Below are 20914 nucleotides of genomic sequence, written 5' to 3' on the forward strand. Positions count from 1 at the left end.
AGTTTAAAAAATAAGCTCTTAATAGAGGTGCAAGACAGTATGAAGACTGTATCTACTCAGATGCGATTTAAACTAAATTCATATTTATCGGTTAAAATTTAAATTACAGTGTTACACTCGTTCAATGCGAAGCTGTTAAATTGTTAGCATTATTTTGTTACATTGTTCTTTATAAACGTTGTAATAAATTGGATCTAGCCAGATTATTATAGTAAGCTAGCTGACCCGGCAAATGTTGTTTTGCCATATAAAGTACATATTTCGCCCATATTATTTTAAAAAAATAACGGCACCATGGCAACGTCCATCGCTATCCTGTCGCACAAACAATGACCGCCGTCAGTCTAAAGCTGTAATGATTGACTACTTAGTACCTATGTATTCAAAAATGCACTTATCAATATAGAAAGTAACCAGTAGCCAATTCTCAGACCTACTGAATTGTAGAGAAGTACGGTAACTAACATTGTGACACAAGAATTTTATATATAAGATTAGTTTTACTTTTTGTTTTACTACTATATCTATAGTCATTATTATTAGTTATTTATGTAATATTTGTAATATTGATTGTATTGTTTGTGGCGCTAGGTAGAGCCACCTGCGGCGCGTGCGGCGGCGGTCGGACGCACACTTCAGCGGTTCCGACAGGTAGTTGACGTCCACACATACAAATTGTATACAGAGTGATCTTTATTCTAACTACTTTTTTCCTTACCTTGGAACTCAAAGTACGTGTAATTTTCTTCTTTTATTACGTAAAATTCGGAAATCCAAATAAATGTTGTTAAAGTTTTTGATCAACCGTCAATCTATACTTAATATTATAAAGCGGAAGAGTTTGTTTGTTTGTTTGAACGCGCTAATCTCAAGAACTACTAGTCCGATTTGAAAAATTCTTTCAGTGTTAGTAGTCCATTTATTGAAAAAGGCTATAGGCTATATATTTTTATCACGCTAAGTCTACTAGGAGCGATGAAATAGAGGAACATGTGGAAAAAAACGGGGAGAAATTATTTGAAATGGCTTATTTGAACGCGCTAATCTCAGGTAATACTGGTCCGATTTGAAAAATTATTCCAGTGTTAGATAGCACATTTATTGAGGAAGGCTATAAGCCATATTTTATTATGCTAAGACTAATAGCAGCGAATAAATAGAGGAAAATGTAGAAAAAATGGGGAAAATTATTTGAAAGGGCTTATCTCACGAACCACTGGAGCAATTTTTCTGTTATTTGGCACAGATAAGAAATAAACCACGTGAAGGATCATAGGCTATTTTTGTAGACTATTTTTTCTGTGAAATATAAAATTTACGCGGGCGAAGCCGCGCGGAACGTCTAGTTCTACATAGATTTGAAAAATCTTTTTTCCTATTTTCAACAATTCATACAAATATCTTAGTACTTATTTGAAACAATGAAGTAAATAATGTAGAGCACTTACATCATTATTTACACTAAGTATAATATTTCTATGTAGAACTCGTTCAGACGTTCCAGTCCTGTGTTTATAGGGCTAGAACGTCAGCAATGTAATAAAACATTCGTTTATAAATGTCGTAATAATTATTTTATTTTATTCATCTTAAAAAAGTATCATGCTGTATCTCTTATCATTTGGTAGCGTTTCGTGTAGTCGTGTATATGCAATCTGCAAACTCACCTGTGCGCTACTATACATAATCGCAGTCTTATCATCGAGACATAGAGTCTAATTTTGACTGTCGCACGTGTAAAGTTATCGTGGCACGTCACATGTAATAACCAGCCCGAGATGAGCCGCTCTCCCCCTCGTCACGGAAGACCTGCCGTCGCGGAGGGGGCTGCAGTATTCTGTTCCACGGTTCAGCGCAAACTGGCCACTAATACGTTCCGATTTTGAACAATGTTTTTCGTATTCCGAACGGCGAAGCGGCTGACGACGCACGTTCTGTTTTTGAATTTTTATTTTTTGTTCGTTCCGTTTCACATAAGTGCTGTGACTTAGTGAAGTGCATTCCTTGCGAGGATAGTTTACGTAAGTCGTTCATCGCTATCAAGTTGTGGGAAATCTAATTATTTCGAAAAAATTGCGCCCCGCGCGAACGATTTTATATAACTTTTATGAGCATGACGGTGGTAAATAAATATTTTAACGATGTATGTAGGTATGTACTTCACTATTATGTATCGGATATATTCTTTTAGCCGTGGACTTGTGTTTCGGTTACATGACGCTCAGATTTAATAAAAGAATAAAAGTAAAACTTTAGCGACTCTATTCTTTGCAATTTAAAAAGAATAAATATTATTTTACAAATACTAAGTTTAGTAACATTTTTATATAATTCAGAATTTGTTCATTTTAAGTGATGTTTTTGATAACGTAGTTACCGGTAGGCTTTACCAACCGCTCATGTAAGATTCGTCATCTACTGCATGGACTGTGGTATCACAATCAATCTTCCAAGTAGGTATAAAAAAATGGCATGCCGAGACAAAGACATGGTCCAATGATAATGGCCCCACTTCAGGTTTGATTGGGACCATTTTGACGTTTAAGATCATCTAGGTCTGTATTTAAACGACAACTTCTTTCAACAACGTCGAGCAATATTCTTTAGTAATCGTTAACACTTCACCACACAGTCGAATATAATAATAATATACAGTATCTAAGACTCCATAGTATATCCCTTGGCACAGGTCGTAAAGAAGGCATTATAGGGCTCGCTGGGGGGAGACAGCTAAGGGTGCGGCCTGGCGCATTACCCTTGACATACATTTTGACAGTGGATGTAGCATCTCTCATCAACATTTAGTGTAGACTAGCTGTTGCCCGTGACTTCGTCCGCGTCAACATAGTATAATAACAAAGATGAAAAAAGTAAAATATAACCTCCTCCTTTTTGGAAGTCGGTTAAAAAGTAGCCTAAGTTACACCTTACTACATCAACTATCTACCAAAAAAAGTCCCGGCAAAATAGCTCCAGCCGTTTCAGAGATTAGCCGGAACAAACAGACAGACAGACATACAAACAAAAATTGTAAAAAATGTTGTTTTGGTGTATGTATCGTATATAAATTCATATGCATGTAGTAAAATACGGTTCTTTCAATATTACAAACAGACACTCCAATTTTATTTATATGTATTAGACGTATAGATTTTAAATATCAGCATACTTATTAACATTCTACATCAAATATCGTAATTCGTAAATAAGAAAAGCCTCTCTCTCTCTCTCTCTCTCTTTATAGGCTTTTCACGCCTAAACCTATGAACTGATTTAAATTGTATTTGGTTTATAGATGCTTTGAGAACCGCGAAAGTACAAGTCTCGCGACATAAACGTTCTTTGGGCAACATTTACTTTGTAAATAATTGCAAGTAATTTAGATTATATATTACAATTTTCAAAAGCCAAGGTTTTTGATGTTAAATTCATTAAACATGTTTTTGTATCGTTTTTATATTTCTCTTAAAATCAATTAATTATATAAACCCAATATATTATAATTTATAAGCATAGCACAGTAAATAAAACCGTAGCGATGGTTTTGATAAGGTGTTGTGTGTTCACGTCGCGGTCGTGGTGTTGTCAGCTGATAACATTATCACTGATAACAGATATGCTATCTGTAATTAAACGTGCTAAACAATAGCGGATCGATTTTTCTTACTGTGTCTTTTGGGTTTATACTCGTAGTCTTAATAGTTTTTAGTGTTTTATCCAAAAGATTAAAACGGGATACTATACAATAGAATAAAAACATAATAATATGAGGAACCGTACACTTTTCCGGGTTATAAAGCCTGTCCTTTCCCGGGACTCAAAGTATCTATACCAATTTCAGCACAATAGGTTCAGCGGTTTGAGTGTGAAGAGGTTACGGACAAACAGAGATACTTTCGTGCTTATAATATTAGTATGGATAACGCCTCCGTGATCTAGTGGTTAAGAACGTGTCTCTGGACTCGGAGGTCGTAGGTTCGATTCCTGCGTTGGAAACATGTTATTTCCAAGTTTGGTTAGGACAATGCAGGCTGTTCACCTGATTGTCTGACAAGTAAGATGATTAATGCGTCGGATGGGCATGTAAAAAGTCGGTCCTGCGCCTGATCTCTCGCCAGTCGTGTCGGTCTTCCGTCCCACTGGGTTATGAGAGTAAAGTAATAGAGAGCGCTCTTGTGTACAGCGCACACACTTGAGCACTATAAAAATTACTCCTGCGTAACAGGCCTGGTTTCAATGAAACTGGCCACCGACACCGAAATCGGTGTGGGGAGTATTATTATTATTAGTATGAATGTGAATAATAATATTCTAGACTCTAGACAAAATGTGACCATAGTTATAACTTATAAGTCACATCAGTGAAAAAATGTAGACTTTGTATCTATTGTCTTGCGTCGTTTTCTTTCGTTTAAATGATCAGCAAAATGTATCTTGTTTACTTTGATGTAAGTATTTTAGAATTATAAATTTCACAAATGGTGTATTCTGTTACAACTAACCAAAAATACTAAAACTTAGAAAAAATAGGGGTCTGAATCTCATTCAAGTCGTGTTTCACTCGCTTTTACGGAACCCTGACTGTGCTAATCTGACTGGAACTTGGCCGATTTTATTTTTTCTATCGGCACGAATTATTTTGCAACTATTTATATGCAATGTTCTTATCTGTGTAACATTGACATAAAATTGTGATACCTATAACCAACCTATAACTATTAATAAGTGAGGTGAAATAGCCAACCTAACGAGCAATTACCTACTATATTTCTATTAGTCGCATTAACTTTTAACCTGTTTCTAACATATTTTTATGGATTCTCGTGTGACCCTCGTCCGTAATTTAGGTTCAATTACAAAAAAATATATGTTAGGTAAAACAATTTACCTGACAAATAAATTAATGTATTTACAAAAAATATCATATTCAAAACATTATATCCCACTTGGACTGACACCTTTTAGGGTTGATTCAGACCGCAACGCGACGCGTAGACACGATAGACATAACTACCAGTAGTTCGACTGCAAAGAAGCGGACAGGTTTCAATATTTGTCAAATTCGTCGGGTTTCACTAGGATTATGAACGGAATGTGCCTCGCGCTGGCTGATATAATTTATTTTTAAATATTGAAAATAAAGATTTCAAAATTGGATTCTGACAATTTTAATCGCATGTGCCAAAACACAAACAACAATACGACCAAAGAGGAACACGTCCATCGAATATGTCATATTTTTAAATTCGTAGGTAACAAGTTAACAACCCTAGCGACGATTTTCGTCATAATACGTCAAATTTAAAAATTTCAACATCAGTTCTAAGTCGGCATACTCTATCATTCTGTCTACTCTGGCGTAGAGATGCATTTCTAAATTAGTATGGATTTGACAGATTTCAATTGCGTCAGACGTCTTGCGAATCTGTCAAATCCATACTAATTTAGGGTTGATTCAGACCGCAACGCGACGCGTAGATGCATTTCTAAATTAGTATGGATTTGACAGATTCGCAAGACGTCTGACGCAATTGAAATCTGTCAAATCCATACTAATTTAGAAATGCATCTACGCGTCGCGTTGCGATCTGAATCAACTCTAAGGCTGTAGTGTGAAATAATACAAACAAAGACATTCAAGAAATTAATCACCGTATACCTTAAAACAATTCCATGAGTGTGACCGACAGCAAAAAATTTTTTTCCATCAAACGATTTACTTGTGACTTGTCCATTGTTTTTAAAATCTACCAGGGACTCAAAGTATCTCAATACCCAGCACAATCGGTTTAGCTGTTTGAGCTTAAAGAGGTAACTGGCAGACAGACACACTTTCGCATTTATAATATTGGTATGGATTTAGTAGAATAGTGAGCTATCCTCTTGGTATCATTTTTTTCCCACCCCAAAACACTCAGTCACCTGTCAGTATTTGGGCGCCACATGCCGCGGCGGTTGGCCCCCACTCCACCTGCTGCCCCCGATACGACAGGTTCCTGATTAATCAAGGGGTGAGGCCCCTGTAGGTGTTGTGCATATTCAAATCAGTAATTACTGTAAACTGGGTTCCTTTAGCAGTTTGAAGGACATGAAAGTAACGTTACTGTATAATTTAGATTTTAGAAGAAAGATGAGTTGAATATTCCATATACAATTATTATTTGTATTTTGTTTTTTAAATTAATATTAGCTGAAAGGCAAGTCACTAATATTAGCAAAATCGCAGTTGTGTGGGAGGCATTAATTCTAACACGGTTTTCTTGTATATTCCAGGTGTAACCCAGCCCCGGCATGCTGGTGAGCCATGGCGGACAGTCATGAGGGGCCCGTCACCGTCGACGACCTGCCGATCACGTTCCAGGTGAGTGGCGACAGACAAACATATATATTGTGAGTAGGATCGACCCAGGGTCAAACTATTCAAGTTACCGTGACAGACATAATATTATGGGTCATCCTAATATTACTTACTTTCATAACAAAAAAACTAAACCACTCACAATAAAGTGGAAGATTCTAAGTGTCTAAACACACTAGGCCGAAGTTACGCGGCGTAAATTCCGCATGATTACGTCCGCAATGTTAAACGCATACAAAATACGGACGGAACGCGACGGAATAGTGTGTCATACGTAATTTAAAATACATTGCAGGTGGAATCATGCAGAATTTACGCCGCGTAACTTCGGCCTAGTGAGTTAGGACACTAACACCCATATTATGCGTGTTGTGAGTCCGGGCTTAAGCTAATCCTTAGTTAACATTATGTTAACTCTATCGTTTTCTTAATACCCAGTTTAGTATTTTAACGTGTGACTAGCAATAGTACAGATTAGGACACGGTCCTAAGTTGATAAAACGAGAGCTTCAAATAAAGTTATTTCCAGATCTAATGATACATGTCAGCGCCTCTTCGCATAGTAACAGGTTAGGCCGTACATATTGATATGCAACCGAACGTGGTTACAAGCGAGACGTTCCGCTCTACATGACCATGGTCACCGCTGTGGGCCACTCAGTTCGGACACCACCTATTACCACCCATTACCAGCTTTCTCCCAAATGCCAGGATGAATTGGTCGGAAGCGATTAGTGACATTTGGATTCTAAATGCCGAATGTTTCATCACTTACACAATATTTTGTATCGTTGACTTTTTGACTAAACATAAAGTGTCTTCTCATCCAAATACAAACAAAGACAACATATTTATTTTAATAAAGAAATACATAGTATAATTATTATTATATACTTTTAACCCAGACGTGGACAAATCTTAAGATATCTAGAGCTGACAAATAAAATATTAATTCTCTTTCATTGAACCAAGACTTCTACCTCTCACTAGTGTAGGTGAACACGATGTAGTCGAATTTTATGATTTAGTTTTATTTTGAACAAAATACGTCCGAAACGTTCTTACGTTCCTACCAACTTCCGCCATTTCGTTAGCAAATCTCGGTTTTGAAAGAGCTAATTACAACATTTAGTTTGTTTACAGTATTAATAACAGATTAGAGATCGACAGCGAACGCAAGAGCTCACGCCTTCGCAGCTCTGTCGTGGGCGGCGACGTGGAAACCTGGAGTTTGCGTTATTAATGGTCTCTCAAACATTTGGACTAGCATTTACTTGAGTTCTGTTCACTTACTTATAAGGTTATGAAACTTCGTTTAACGGCGAGCCAGAGAGACACCTACACTCATAATATTACTAAGGAATTACGAATGTGTATACAAAATACATAAAGCTTAGGCCAAACCTACGCGACCAAGCGACTGCGAAGCGGGAGCGTCAAGTTGTCAAATGTGTGTTTTGTAACTAGACTTCTTTTTTTAAACCATTTGACAACTTGACGCTCCCGCTTCGCAGTCGCTTGTTCGCGTAGGCTTGAACAAAGCATTATATTATTATGTTACTTATGCAGCGAATTTCTGACGCCGACTAAATTATCGTTTGGGTCAAAACAATACCTAGTTCTTTATCCTCATGTTCTCAAAAACTAAAATCTAAAACGTATTTTACACATGTGGCATAAAATACACTTTGCATTCATACGTGGATGTTATCTCTAAGTATGTTAAATGACAATAAGTTGAGTGTGAGTCATGGTGCAGTTTTTGACCAATTAGTATCATGAGTGTTAAAAGATCTGACCTCATGCGGAAACAGGAGGACTGATCATTATCATCGCTACTAAAACATAATTAATAATTGTATTTTCGAAGACTTTTCTTCCAAATTATTATTATAGGCACCTATCGTTCGTGGAATTTTTAGCATCAAATTCAGAGCAAATCTGGGATTCTTTATAACACCCTAGGTGGCCTAAGTTCCATATGTGGGAGAGCCATGCTTCGGCACGAATGGGCCGGCTTGACCGGAGAAATACCACGTTCTCACAGAAAACCGGCGTGAAACAGCGCTTGCGCTGTGTTTCGCCGAGTGAGTGAGTTTACCGGAAGCCCAATCCCTCACCCTATTTCCTTCCCTACCCTCCCCTATTACCTTATTCCCTCCATTATATCCATGGGCGACGGAAATTTATTTTCATCAGGTGACCCGTTTGCTCGTTTGCCCCCTTATTTCATAAAAAAAACCGTTGGTACAAGGATTCGCCCGCACACATAAGCGTCCCTTTCGATAATTTTATATCTTTAAACGAGCAATTCTTGTTTATCTATATCTATACTTCTATACTAATATTATAAATGCGAAAGTATCTCTGTCTGTCTGTCTGTCTCGCTTTCACGCCAAAACTACTGAACCGATTGTAATGAAATTTTGTACACAGATAGTCTAAAGCCTGAGAAAGGACATAGGCTTTTTACTGATCAAAATCAAGTACGATTGCTTTCTTAAGTTAATCATATTTAAAAAAGTTCTTGAAACAAAACAAATTACAATCAAGTAGACTCAGAAATCTAACTAAAAAACAAAAAATAAATTATAAGCAAAAAACGTTTTGAAAAAAGCTTTTATTTTAAATATTTTGTTACATTTATATATATATATATATATATATATATATATATATATATATATATATATATATATATATAGCTAGGAATGATTTTTAGAAAATGTCATTTTAATCGTGTTTTATCGAATACCGAGCAAAGCTCGGTAGCTAGTATGATTTAAGAGAGCAGAACGTCGCGCGTAAATCTTGTCACAGTTTAGCGCGAATTTAATTTAAAATAAAGAACACGCCTGAGTTACGCTGCTGCATGCTATTAGTATTTGCGCGAAATTTATAACTATGTCATATATCACAGACAGTAACAGTAGCTGGACGGAATATAATTCATTATTGTAATGCTACTAACACGTACCAGTCATTAGTGCAGTATGTGATATACTGCACTAATCACTGGCGTTTGCGATTGAAAGTGATTGCGTAAAGATGAAAGTGACGCGTGCGCCGGTCATCTGCTGTGTAGAGCTAGCTGCTTCTTTGGGGGACTACTGTTACTTTCCACAGCAATTTGATGACCTTTACGATGTTTGAGGTTCACTTTTATGGTGTTTAATTAGATGTGGTTGCGGCTTTGTGTGTTATTCCCGTCTACTGTACATATAAGGGTTGATTCAGATTGCGACGCGTAAATGCATTTCTAAAATATGGATTTGACAGATTCGCAAGACGTCTCACGCATTTGAAATCTGTCAAATCCATACAAAATGCCGTGCCGCGCTACGCCTCGTCGCGTTGCGGTCTGAATTGACCCTTACACCAAATCCTATGTGCTATGGCTCTATCTGTGCTAGATTTTAGTTCGTTCTAGTGTTTTCGAAGACTGTTTAATGCCAAAAATATATTTCTGTTACGTGTTCAGTAAGCTACTCGACGAGTACTTAACTTTATACTTTTACATACTATTTATGTTTTGTGTTTTACATTCGCCATCCTTGTCAAAGATCTAAATTAGCTATCTTCGCAATGACCGAAAATTTTGTCAGTAGACAAGTGGGTGATGATCATTAATATACGCGAATATGTAATGATCGATGATCCATTACGGTGCATCTTCGTTAACTTTCGCAACTTAATGTAATACTCGGCAATGTAACCTGCACTCTGATGACAAATTGTCTTGTACTAGAAACACCAAAACTCGTAAAAATGTTTTGAATATAATATTTGATACACGTGTTTTCAGAATTATTGTCCTAGTTGTAACAGACTTACCACTTACCTTTTAAATAACTGAAAAAACATAAAACTATTTTTTTTTAGATTCCAATTAAAAAATTTCATTAAGCTAATAGCTTTATTTGAAGTTCTCTATACTTTCTGAAGCATTACTACAGTACAGTATTTGTCTTTCTGAAGCACACCTTAATTGAGTTACATTAACTCCACACAGAGGTTTTTCCACCATTTAATATTTCTTATACGATTATATGAAATGTCTCGTATTAACATTTAGTATGCATTTATGATTCATATTATGCTATGCGATGACGCAACGATATCGCATGTATAATATCCAGTCATTGACAGTTACTATTGATATTAACTACTTCCTTAATGACACGACAGAATCCTTCCGTTATGTAACACTTTCAATACTTCAATTTACTTTAGAGAAAGTCTTTTAATTTCAATAAACAAATTAGATTGATATGTTAATAACCGGATCTCTATACAACGTGATTTACGAAAAACGGTACTAGAAATTAATTACTAAGCTTAGCCTAAATAATAACTAGATGATTCCCGCAACTCCACTTGCGACAAAAACATAATTCTTTGGCACACAAGTAAGAATTCATTTTAAATATTTGAGTGAAGTACATAATATTATGCCCGAATAAAAGTCTAGAATTAAGACCTAACGATAAACATCTGTGTATCCAGGATAAGCATTTCCTGACATGGCTTCCTAATTTCCACCTTATGCCTCTGCATCCTGCGACAGCTTGTATGTCCTTGTTTAAATAAATGTCTTATAATATCAAATGTAATGACTCACTATCACATGATAGAGGTAACAAGATAAACTCCATAAAAATTTACAGATTACAAGCGTATCAAGTTTGTTTTAATTTTATATACAAATAAACTTCTTGAATATAGGTGAAGAGAGAAACTTAGCTCATCTTAAATATTATTAAAATAATGTATAGTACGGGAGCTCTTGAACAATTTTTTTTAATTACTAACAAGCAAATTTTTTGTAAGTAGCTTCATTTTGATAAGACGAACAACTTTTTTATTTTCGAAAAATCTCGAAAGTGGTAGCTAACAGAGATAGGAAGGATTTGATCCTTTGATTTGATGGTTCTAAAATATGGATTGTTCTATCTGTAGGACAATTTTACTCTTAAATTATATGACTATTAATTTATTAATGTACAAAAAAATCTGCTCAGTATGGTTCCGTTATAGGGTTCTGTAATCAACAAAACTTGGTTGACTACTGAACCCTAAAATGGAACCTTAACAAGCAGATTTTTTGTATATTGGTAGGTTAATAGTTATATAATTTAAGAGTGGCATTGTCCTACAAATACAACAATCCATATTTTAGGACCACCAAGTCAAAGCATGAAATCCTTTCTATCTCTGTTAGCTACCACTTTCGAGATTTTTCGAAAATAAAAAAGTTGTTCGTCTTATCAAAATGAAGCTACTCACAAAAAATTTGCTTGTTAGTAATAAAAAAAATTGTTCTAGGGCTCCCGTACCAGTAATATCACCATAGCCCAAGATTATGATAGGAAAAAGGTGGAACGTGTAATGGGACAAGAGTTTGTGGAAATTATTTCGAATATAATAACAGATTACACCAATATTAGAGAAATCCCTTATATTTATAGCCTGAAAACTCACATTTGACAAATTTTTCGAATCCATGATATTTTTTGCTTTAAAAATAACCTACTCGTAACAGACCTTGTACACCCGCATAATTTTTATCTTTTTAAGTGTCATCTCAAGTGCCTAGCCTTTACCATAATTCTTTATTCAAATGAATAGTATACGGCTAGGCAAGTTATAATCTTCCCAAATTCCAAACTAAAGTAGGCGTTACACACAATCATATGACGTCACATCCGGCCTGCATGGTCCAGCAGCGCCCAATGTATTGTTCCAGCACTATACACCATTCTAAATTATTTTACCTGGAAAATTACATGATAGTAATCCTAGTTTCGTTGGTATTAAGGTTCTATCAGAGGTAAAACAGTTGTGAACTGTACGGTGAGCTACGGACCACCGACCTATCTACATCTCGCTGATCTCACCAGTCTGACACATCTGAATATTCATACCGTACTTAACTGGAGTAACAAGCGAAAAAAAAACTTACAGAGAAACAGAGAATTAGTTCCACGAAAATAAGCAAAAGTAAATTGTTACCTTACAATAAGAGCATTTCATACGTGGGAGAGCCATGCTTCGGCACGAATGGGCCGGCTCGACCGGAGAAATACCACGTTCTCAGAGAAAACTGGTGTGAAACAGCGCTTGCACTGTGTTTCGCCGAGTGAGTGAGTTTACCGGAGGCCCAATCCCCTGACCCCTGCCCTATTCCCTTCCCTACCCTCCCCTATTCCCTTCCCTACCCTCCCCTATTACCCTATTCCCTCTTAAAAGGCCGGCAACGCACTTTCAGCTCTTCTGATGCTGCGAGTCCATGGGCAACGGAAGTTGCTTTCCATCAGGTGACCCGTTTGCTCGTTTGCCCCCTTATTTCATAAAAATAAAAAAAGAGCTACCACAGAATAGATTAAGTACAAGTAAGCTACGTGGATTTAATCATTATTTATCAAACAAAATCCCGACTGCTTGTATTCCTATTGACACTTAAGGTCAGGTCACATCTAAGGGTCAATTCAGACAGCAACGCGACGAGGCGAGCCGAGGCGCGGCGTGGCAGAAATTTGTATGGATTTGACAGATTTCAATTGCGTGATACGTCTTGCCAATCTGCAAGCCTCACCTCGTCGCGTTGCGGTCTGATTTGACCCTGCCCATACCCTGCCTCACGTAAAAATGCGCGACGTCTCGTTTCAGTGATACTACTAAACTGAGTTTGAAAAGCTTCATTAAACTTTTCAAACTTAACAGCGGCAAGCAGGCTCTACATAGCGCCAAAGGTTCATCAGAGAAGTTGATTCCTAGACCGATGGCGGACGTTTATTTTAAGTTATAATTTCAAGTTATTAATTGCATGTCAACACAAAATTTAATAGCAAGTAGCAAGTTCAAATTTTAATAATAAATATCTATGGACGCTTCACACCACGTCAGTCTGGCCCTGTGGTAAGTACCTGAAGGACTTGTGTTACAGGTACCAGACAACGGTAATATATTTAATATTTTTATACTATACATATATTTAAGATTTTTATTATATGATACACATATTTAATACACATCCATGACCCGGGAACTTAGAAAACTTTTTTGTTCCGTCGGCGGGACTCGAACCCGCGACCCCCGGCTTGAGCTACCAACGCGCTCATATTTATAAGTAAATATTGTCAATTTAATAAGTAAGTATATAGTTATAAGTTCAAATTTAGTTGACTACTTATCTACCTAATACGTGTAAACCAGCCATAAGTAATTTGGTCGCGTTAAATCAAATCCATTAGTCCGATCACATCTAACACTGAATTGACATAAGCCGATCAAATGACGTTGGTCCGTCAACTGCCCGGGAATCAATTTCCTCGATGGTACATACATAATTATGCTCAAACTGTTTATTTTAACTTCCTCCTGACTCAGTCGGATAAAATATAGATACCTAATCGTTTAGCATACGTTTAATTATAATTTAAAGATATACAACAGCTATCAACTTTAATAACCATACATAACAATTTTATGATGATTATCATATTTATTGATTTTTATTTAGATTTTGATAAGTTCTGGGTTTTTTATTCTACTTCTTGATAACTTAAATTAATCTTTAACACAAAGTACAATGAACCACTGTATGTTTCCAGGTAAAATACTTGGGCCAGAGCGACGCGCGCGGGCTGTGGGGCATCAAGCACACGCGGAAACCTGTGGACCTCATGGTCGCCGCCGCTAAGGCACTCCCACCAGGTATACTACAGGCAACGCCTATAGACAACAATTTGTACAGGGTGGTATAGTAAGCCGAAAGGGGCTCATTCTGAACAACATTTATTCTACGACTTTTGGAAATTCGCGAAAAAAAATAATTTTCCATAGTAAAAAACACGTGACCAACAAAGTATGGAGAACCAAATTTTTTTTTCGCGAATTTCCAAATATTGTAGAACAAAAGTTGTTCAAAAAGATCCTCCAAGTTACACCTTTCGGCTTACTAAACCTTATTTGAAAGATCCTGTCTATATACGAGTAGGTACACTATCAGCATAAATATGATATCTATATTTATAAAACTCGAGGGTGACTGACTGACTGATTGACATAGTGATCTATCAACGCACAGCCCAAACCACAGGACGGATTGGGCTGAAATTTGGCATGCAGGTAGATGTTATGACGTAGGCAATCGCTAAGAAAGGATTTTGATCAATTCCAACTCCAAGGGGTTAAAATAGGGGATGAAAGTTTGTATATAATAATCCTTCTTAACGCGAGCGTAGCCTAGGGCAAAAGCTCGTTATATAAATATAATAAAACTTTAAAACTACTTGCCTTCTAGTCTAGGAGATCTCAAAATTTGCATTAATATTCTTTGCACATATTATAGCAAACCAACAAAATATATTCGGTTATAACTTACTATAGTGTACATAATTTTGAAATTGGTCACCATATGAATTACACAACTTCTTAAATACATTCTCAAAAACTCTATTTTTTCCTGACTGTGCCCATATTATTCATGACTTATGAGTTATGACTTGTAGATAATAATTTAAGTAATTAACATCAGTACTGCTAGCACTCTACACTCACGTAATTCGCGTAACTAAATTTGATAAATTATGATGAACAGTACTTGTAAGTTGTAATGTTGTAAAACGGTATTTTGGCCGTAAATGTACATGTAAATACAAAAACAGTATAAATTACAATAAATTTGTTCATTTGTTAATCCAAGACATATATTTCTTTTTTGGACGTCTGTTAGACAAGCTTTTCAAAATTATTTTAAAATACTTACTAGTATGTATTGCCCGCAACTTGGTTGCACAGCAAAATTTTATTTTTCACGTCAAAATTTATCACTACAGAACCATACATTTTTTAAACAAAATCTAACTATGTATAGTGCATAAATTTAATAACCTAGCGGAATAGAGCAACAATCTCGAGCTGTCAAACGAATCCGAAATTGGTTTCATCTGTGTGTAAAAATATGTGGACGTATACACTTAGGTACACAAACATGATTGAACATGATTTCTATGAGATTAAATTGTCAACGTGCGGCACGTGCCAACTGGACGTCAAAAAAAGAGTGCTGCTGCCATGTATCACACGTCTCTTTTTACCACGCAGTGTTACTGATAGTGATATCTCTCTTGCTCAGGCCTTTGTTTCTCTATTCCGCTAGGTATATTAACTTTATGGTATAGTGTAAGGTAACATCTATTAAAACAACGTGCTATAGAGCTTTTGCCACCAAACAAACCATTTGTCGTTCCAGGTCAGATCCTCCCAATAGTGAAACTGACCATCACCGTGGATGGAGTCCACCTGGAGACGGTGCAGCAGGGTCCGAGGAGCGAGTTCGAGCAGATGGCCGTGTTCTTCAGCATCGAGTCCATCTCGTACGGCGTCCAGGACCTCGTCTACACCAGGGTCTTCTCCATGATCATAGTTAAGGACAACGCTGACGTCAAGGGACTGAACCCTTTTGAATGTCACGCGTTCGTTTGTGAATCCAGGTTAGTGTTGTCTGATATTAGACGATCACATGTTTATGATTTAAAAAAATATTATAAGCCTGCGATATCTATAAAATAGTCATATTAATTTTTGACGACCTCTGTGGCTCAGTGGTGAGCGCGTTGGTAGCTCAAGCGGGTTCGAATCCCGCCGACGGAACAAAAAGTTTTCAAAGTTCCTGGGTCACGGATGTGTATTAAATATGTGTATCATATAATAAAAATCTTAAATATATGTATAGTATAAAAGTATTAAATATATTACCGTTGTCTGGTACCTGCAACACAAGTCCTTCAGGTACTTACCACGGGGCCAGACTGACTTGGTGTGAAGCGTCCATAGATATTATTAATTTTATACTGTACTAGCAACCCGCCCTGGCGTCGCACGGGTATAAAATATATAGCCACTGAAAAAATGATTAAAATCGATAGCCTACGATCATTCTCGTGGGCTACTCCTTATCTGTGCCAAATAACATAAAAATTGCTCTAGTAGTTAGCGAATCGCGAGATAAGCCCTTTCAAATAATTTCCCCCGTTTTTTCCACATTCTCTTATTAGTCTTAGCATGATAAAATATAGCCTATAGCCTTCCTCGATAAATGGGCTATCTAACACTGAAAGAATCATCAAAATCCGTTGCGTAGTTTTAAAGATTAAAGGGAACAAAGGGACATGTCACATGAGGGATAAAAGCGACTTTGTTTTATAATATGAATAGAATATAGATACCTGAATTATTTACAGAAAGGCATCAGATATTGCCTGCGAAATAACCTTTTAGGCAAAATAGGAAATTTGTCGCGATATATGAAGCAGCCTGTGTCCGGCTCTGTACCACGGTTCAGTAGTTTTAGAGTTAATTCTTTAAATACATGATATACGTGGGAGAGCCATGCTTCGGCACGAATGGGCCGGCTCGACCGCAGAAATACCACGTCCTCACAGAAAACCAGCGTGAAACAGCGCTTCCGCTGTGTTTCGCCGAGTGAGTGAGTTTACCGGAGGCCCAATCCCCTACCCTTTTCCTTTCCCGACCCTCCCCTATTTCCTTCCGTACCCTACCCTATTCCATTCCGTACCCTCCCCTATTCCCTTCCCTACCCTCCCCTATTACCCCTTAAAAGGCCGGCAACGCACCTACAGCTCTTCTGATGCTGCGAGTGTCCATGGGCGACGGAAGTTGCTTTCCATCAGGTGACCCGTTTGCTCGTTTGCCCCCTTATTTCATAAAAAAAAAAAAAAACCACGTTCTCACAGAAAACCGGCGTAAAGCAGCGCTTGCGCTGTGTTTCGCCGAGTGAGTGAGTTTACCGGAGGCCCAATCCCCTACCCTATTCCCTTCCTTACCCTCCCCTATTCCCTTCCCTTCCCATCCCTACCCTCCCCTTACTTATTCAAATAGTAAATAATAAGTATTATGTTAATACTTAAAATCTTACAGTAAGTATTAATTATAGCGTAACGACGGAAGTCAAGTTGGTCAATAGATAAATAAATGATAAATTGTGTAACGTACACAAATTTATCGGAAACGAAATCTTAATTACTTTAAATTCGTTTTAAAATTGCACGCCTTTCACTGAGCGTCATAATGTTAGAATTGTAAAATCATTTTACTTTCTTCGACATGTATTTACCTCTACATCCGGGTCCCGGTTAATTGTCGTCTACCAAAATTTAAAACCTACTTTTATAAAATAAAAATTATGAATGAAAAATTTATTTACTGCCATATTATTATTCAAAACGGTGCTATAGTATGCGATCTGTAATTTTTTATGTACTTCGCTTTGAACATTTTGATCTAAACGTAAATAAAATATCGCTATAAAAGCAATTTTAAACATAAACCAACTCCCCGTACTGCCACCGTAATATTTAACCAACATTTAGGGGCTGGTTCACCACTTTCTGATATGTGCCTGATAGGCTACTCAAAACTTATCTGACAGATAGGGTATGAAATATCTGTCAGATAAGTTGTGGATAGCCTATCCGGCACTTATCAGGAAGTTGTGAAAAAGGCCGATAATTCAAAATCGTACTTATATTTCTGAGAAGATCCTTCCTTCTAAATCTATCGTACGCGTACCTAACTTGCGAAAAGTAGGAAGATAGTACTTACTGTCAATATAATTTTATCGATCTCCCGGAGATAAAGTTTGTCGCAATGTTGTCAGGTGTAACACCTCCGGCCTGTCAGCCGAGTGACACTATCATTGACCCCAATACGCCGTTCCCACGATACGTATCTCCAGATTACGATTGTGCAAGGGTTGATCAACTTCATGTTACCCATGTTTTTGGCAGTACGCTATAATTAAAGTATATTAACGGGCTCTACTAGATAATTTGTTGCTTAATTGCTTATGTTGATTCATAACTATGTTTTATTATTACTAGCTGTTTGACCGAGCTTCGCTCGGTATTCGATTAAACACGAATAAAATGACATTTTCTAAAAATGATTCCTAGCTAGATCGATTTATCGCCCCCGAAACCACCTACATACTAAATTTCATGAAAATCGTTGGAGACGATTCCGAGATTCCAGTTATATTTCTATACGTTGTTTAAATGGATTTGTATTTTGTATGCAACTATGAGCTGTAAAAATGTGTAAAGTATGAAAGTTTCAAATACTGGTATGTAGCCGTCAATAGTAAAAACTACTTTTTATTAAGCCCTGTCTTCAAAACCCTAACATTCTTGCCTCTTGTTGATTTCTTGTCCATAACCTTAGTCAAAAGCTACCATTAAACAGATTAATAACAGAAATAAAGCAATATGATGTACATTTCAGGAACTCAGCGAGACGGCTGACGTACTCGCTAGCGGCCGCCTTCCAGGACTACTCCAGGCGGGTCAAAGAGATGCAGGCAGCACCAGGTAAAATACAGAATTGGGAAAATCTGACATTAGGGCTCTCACACAAAACTGCGAATTCGCATCTTATCACACCGTAATGTATTTTTTATTATGAATTTTGTCGCAGATATTTGCGATGCGATGCGAATTCGCAGTTATGTGTATAAGCCCTATTTAAACACACTACAAATTATTATTAAAGCAGTAGTAATTATATTACCTATGTACCATCGAGGAAGTTGATTCCTATGCAATTGACAGATCAACGTTATTTGGTCGAATATGTCAATTCAATGTAAAGGTGGCTTTCGGATCTTTGCCGCAAGCGACCGCGACGGACGAACATTCAAACGAAATGCCACTTTATGACAAATGCTATAGGTTTCATTTTACTCTACCACTAGCTTTTACGCCGCCGCCGGCGGCAGCGTGGGTCGCCACACAAATGTCAGTAAAAATGATAACAATAGTGTATGGCATGGAGTAGCATATTATTTGAATTATTACCGGTCGCAGTCGCTCGCGGCAAAGACCCGAAAGCCACCTTTAATTGTGATCTATCAGCTGGGTTTGACGTAACGCGACCTAACTACTTAGGTTCCCGATTTGCACAGGAGTCAACTTCTCTGATAGTACCTACTAGATGACGCCCGCAACTCCGTTGCGCCAAAATTAGTTTATCGCGCGGGGACCGTACATTTTCCGGGATAAAAAGTATCCTATGTCCTTTCTCAGGACTCAAAGTATCTCCATGCCAAACAGCAAAATCGGTTCAGCGGTTTGGGCGTGAAGAGGTAACAGATAGACAGACAGACAAACAGACAGACGGACAGACAGACAGACAGACACACACACTATCGCATTTATAATATTAGTATAGAAGTATGGATTATGTTTCTCATACAAAAGAGCTCAACGCACGTTATTTTTTTTTTACTTCTTCTTCGTCTTATTTTCAGATTTCAAAAAGTAAAATAAATACTTTTAAATGTTATTTCAGCTGAAAAACTTTGTCTTTCGAATACTGCATGAATATACTTTGATACTAATACAAATTGCTATTGCGTTTACGCAGGAATAAATAATATTATGTCCTTTTCCGAGTCGAAAATTAAACACCCAATTTTATCTAAGTCGGTTCATCGTTTTGATCGTCAAGAGAAAAGAAACAAAGCATTTTTTAGTAAATTTTTGCATTTACTAAAATATTATCTTAACATCAAAGAAATTAATCCAGTCAATAAGAAGGCAGTTGGCGGACCTGCGTCATTTGATCAGGTTATGTAAAGTCATTGTTAGTCGTGATCTGTCTGCTATGCTTGACACAAATTGACCAAGAAACGTAGGTTTGTCATCTGATTATGAATCAATTACTCTGCTAGTCGCATATATATAAAATAAAAATCTTGAGAGGTGTACTAATAAAAAAGTGTCCGTCTAGCCTCCTTTTGCAACGCCGAACGCGCCTTAAGGAACTTCGTTCCAATATATTAAATTATCTGTTACAGAAATCGAGGAGAAACCCTCAGCGCTGAAGAAGCGGTTCGCCATCGACCTGCGCACCCCCGAGGAGATAGAGGCTGACCTCGAGACTGAGGCGTGACCCCCCGGCACCCCCACACATCCCCAGGGGGCGTTTGACCCCCCAGACCAATAACCAAAAACTTTACATTCCTATATTATAGGTATAATCAGAGTACCTAATGTAAAAACATAATAATTGAAACTAAGAATACGCCTGTAAGCTATGGAAATTAAAGCTACATATTTAAACATAAAACTAAGTGATTGGTTTCGTACAGTTGATATTAACCAAATTCAATTAGTTCTTTATAATTAAAAATTAAATTATGTTAAGTTTTAAGGCCAAGTACAATAGAAATACATTCCAACAATAATTATAATTAATTTGTATTTAAATCGTGCTCTTACTAGGCCCACACCAGAAGAAATGTTTTTAAGGTATTTTAAGGTTATAGTATCGTAAAGGTATACAAAAAAAACATAGGTCGAAAATGTCAAAATCATTAAATTGTGATCACTTTTCATAGTTAACAATGTACCTTTTTGTGGTGATGATACCAAAGTGGTGACTATACATTACGGTTATGTCTAGTGTGTAAGTGTAGATAGTGTATATAATTAATATATTTTTGTTTTCAATACTAGTTTTATTTCACCTCAA

General features: G+C 36.9%; 1 protein-coding gene across 1 annotated transcript; it reads left to right on the forward strand.

Moving 5' to 3' along the window:
* Positions 1-1868: 1868 nt before the first annotated feature.
* Positions 1869-20889, forward strand: LOC121736269 (low density lipoprotein receptor adapter protein 1). The gene is made up of 6 exons (XM_042127359.1): positions 1869-2021; positions 6274-6361; positions 13972-14074; positions 15615-15855; positions 18665-18750; positions 20238-20889. The coding sequence occupies exons 2-6, from the start codon at positions 6305-6307 to the stop codon at positions 20330-20332; spliced, it is 582 nt and encodes a 193-aa protein (XP_041983293.1). The 5' UTR covers positions 1869-2021; positions 6274-6304; the 3' UTR covers positions 20333-20889.
* The last annotated feature ends 25 nt before the right edge of the window (positions 20890-20914 follow it).

This window comes from Aricia agestis, chromosome 2 (genome assembly GCF_905147365.1).
Source record: "Aricia agestis chromosome 2, ilAriAges1.1, whole genome shotgun sequence".
In the NCBI taxonomy this organism is placed as follows: Eukaryota; Metazoa; Arthropoda; class Insecta; order Lepidoptera; family Lycaenidae; genus Aricia; species Aricia agestis.

Coding starts and splice junctions, on each gene's coding strand:
- LOC121736269 (XM_042127359.1), top strand. CDS start 6,305: ATGGCGGACAGTCATGAGGGGCCCGTCACCGTCGACGACCTGCCGATC. Junction 14,075..15,614: donor CGCTAAGGCACTCCCACCAG/GTATACTACAGG, acceptor TTGTCGTTCCAG/GTCAGATCCTCCCAATAGTG. Junction 18,751..20,237: donor AGAGATGCAGGCAGCACCAG/GTAAAATACAGA, acceptor TATCTGTTACAG/AAATCGAGGAGAAACCCTCA.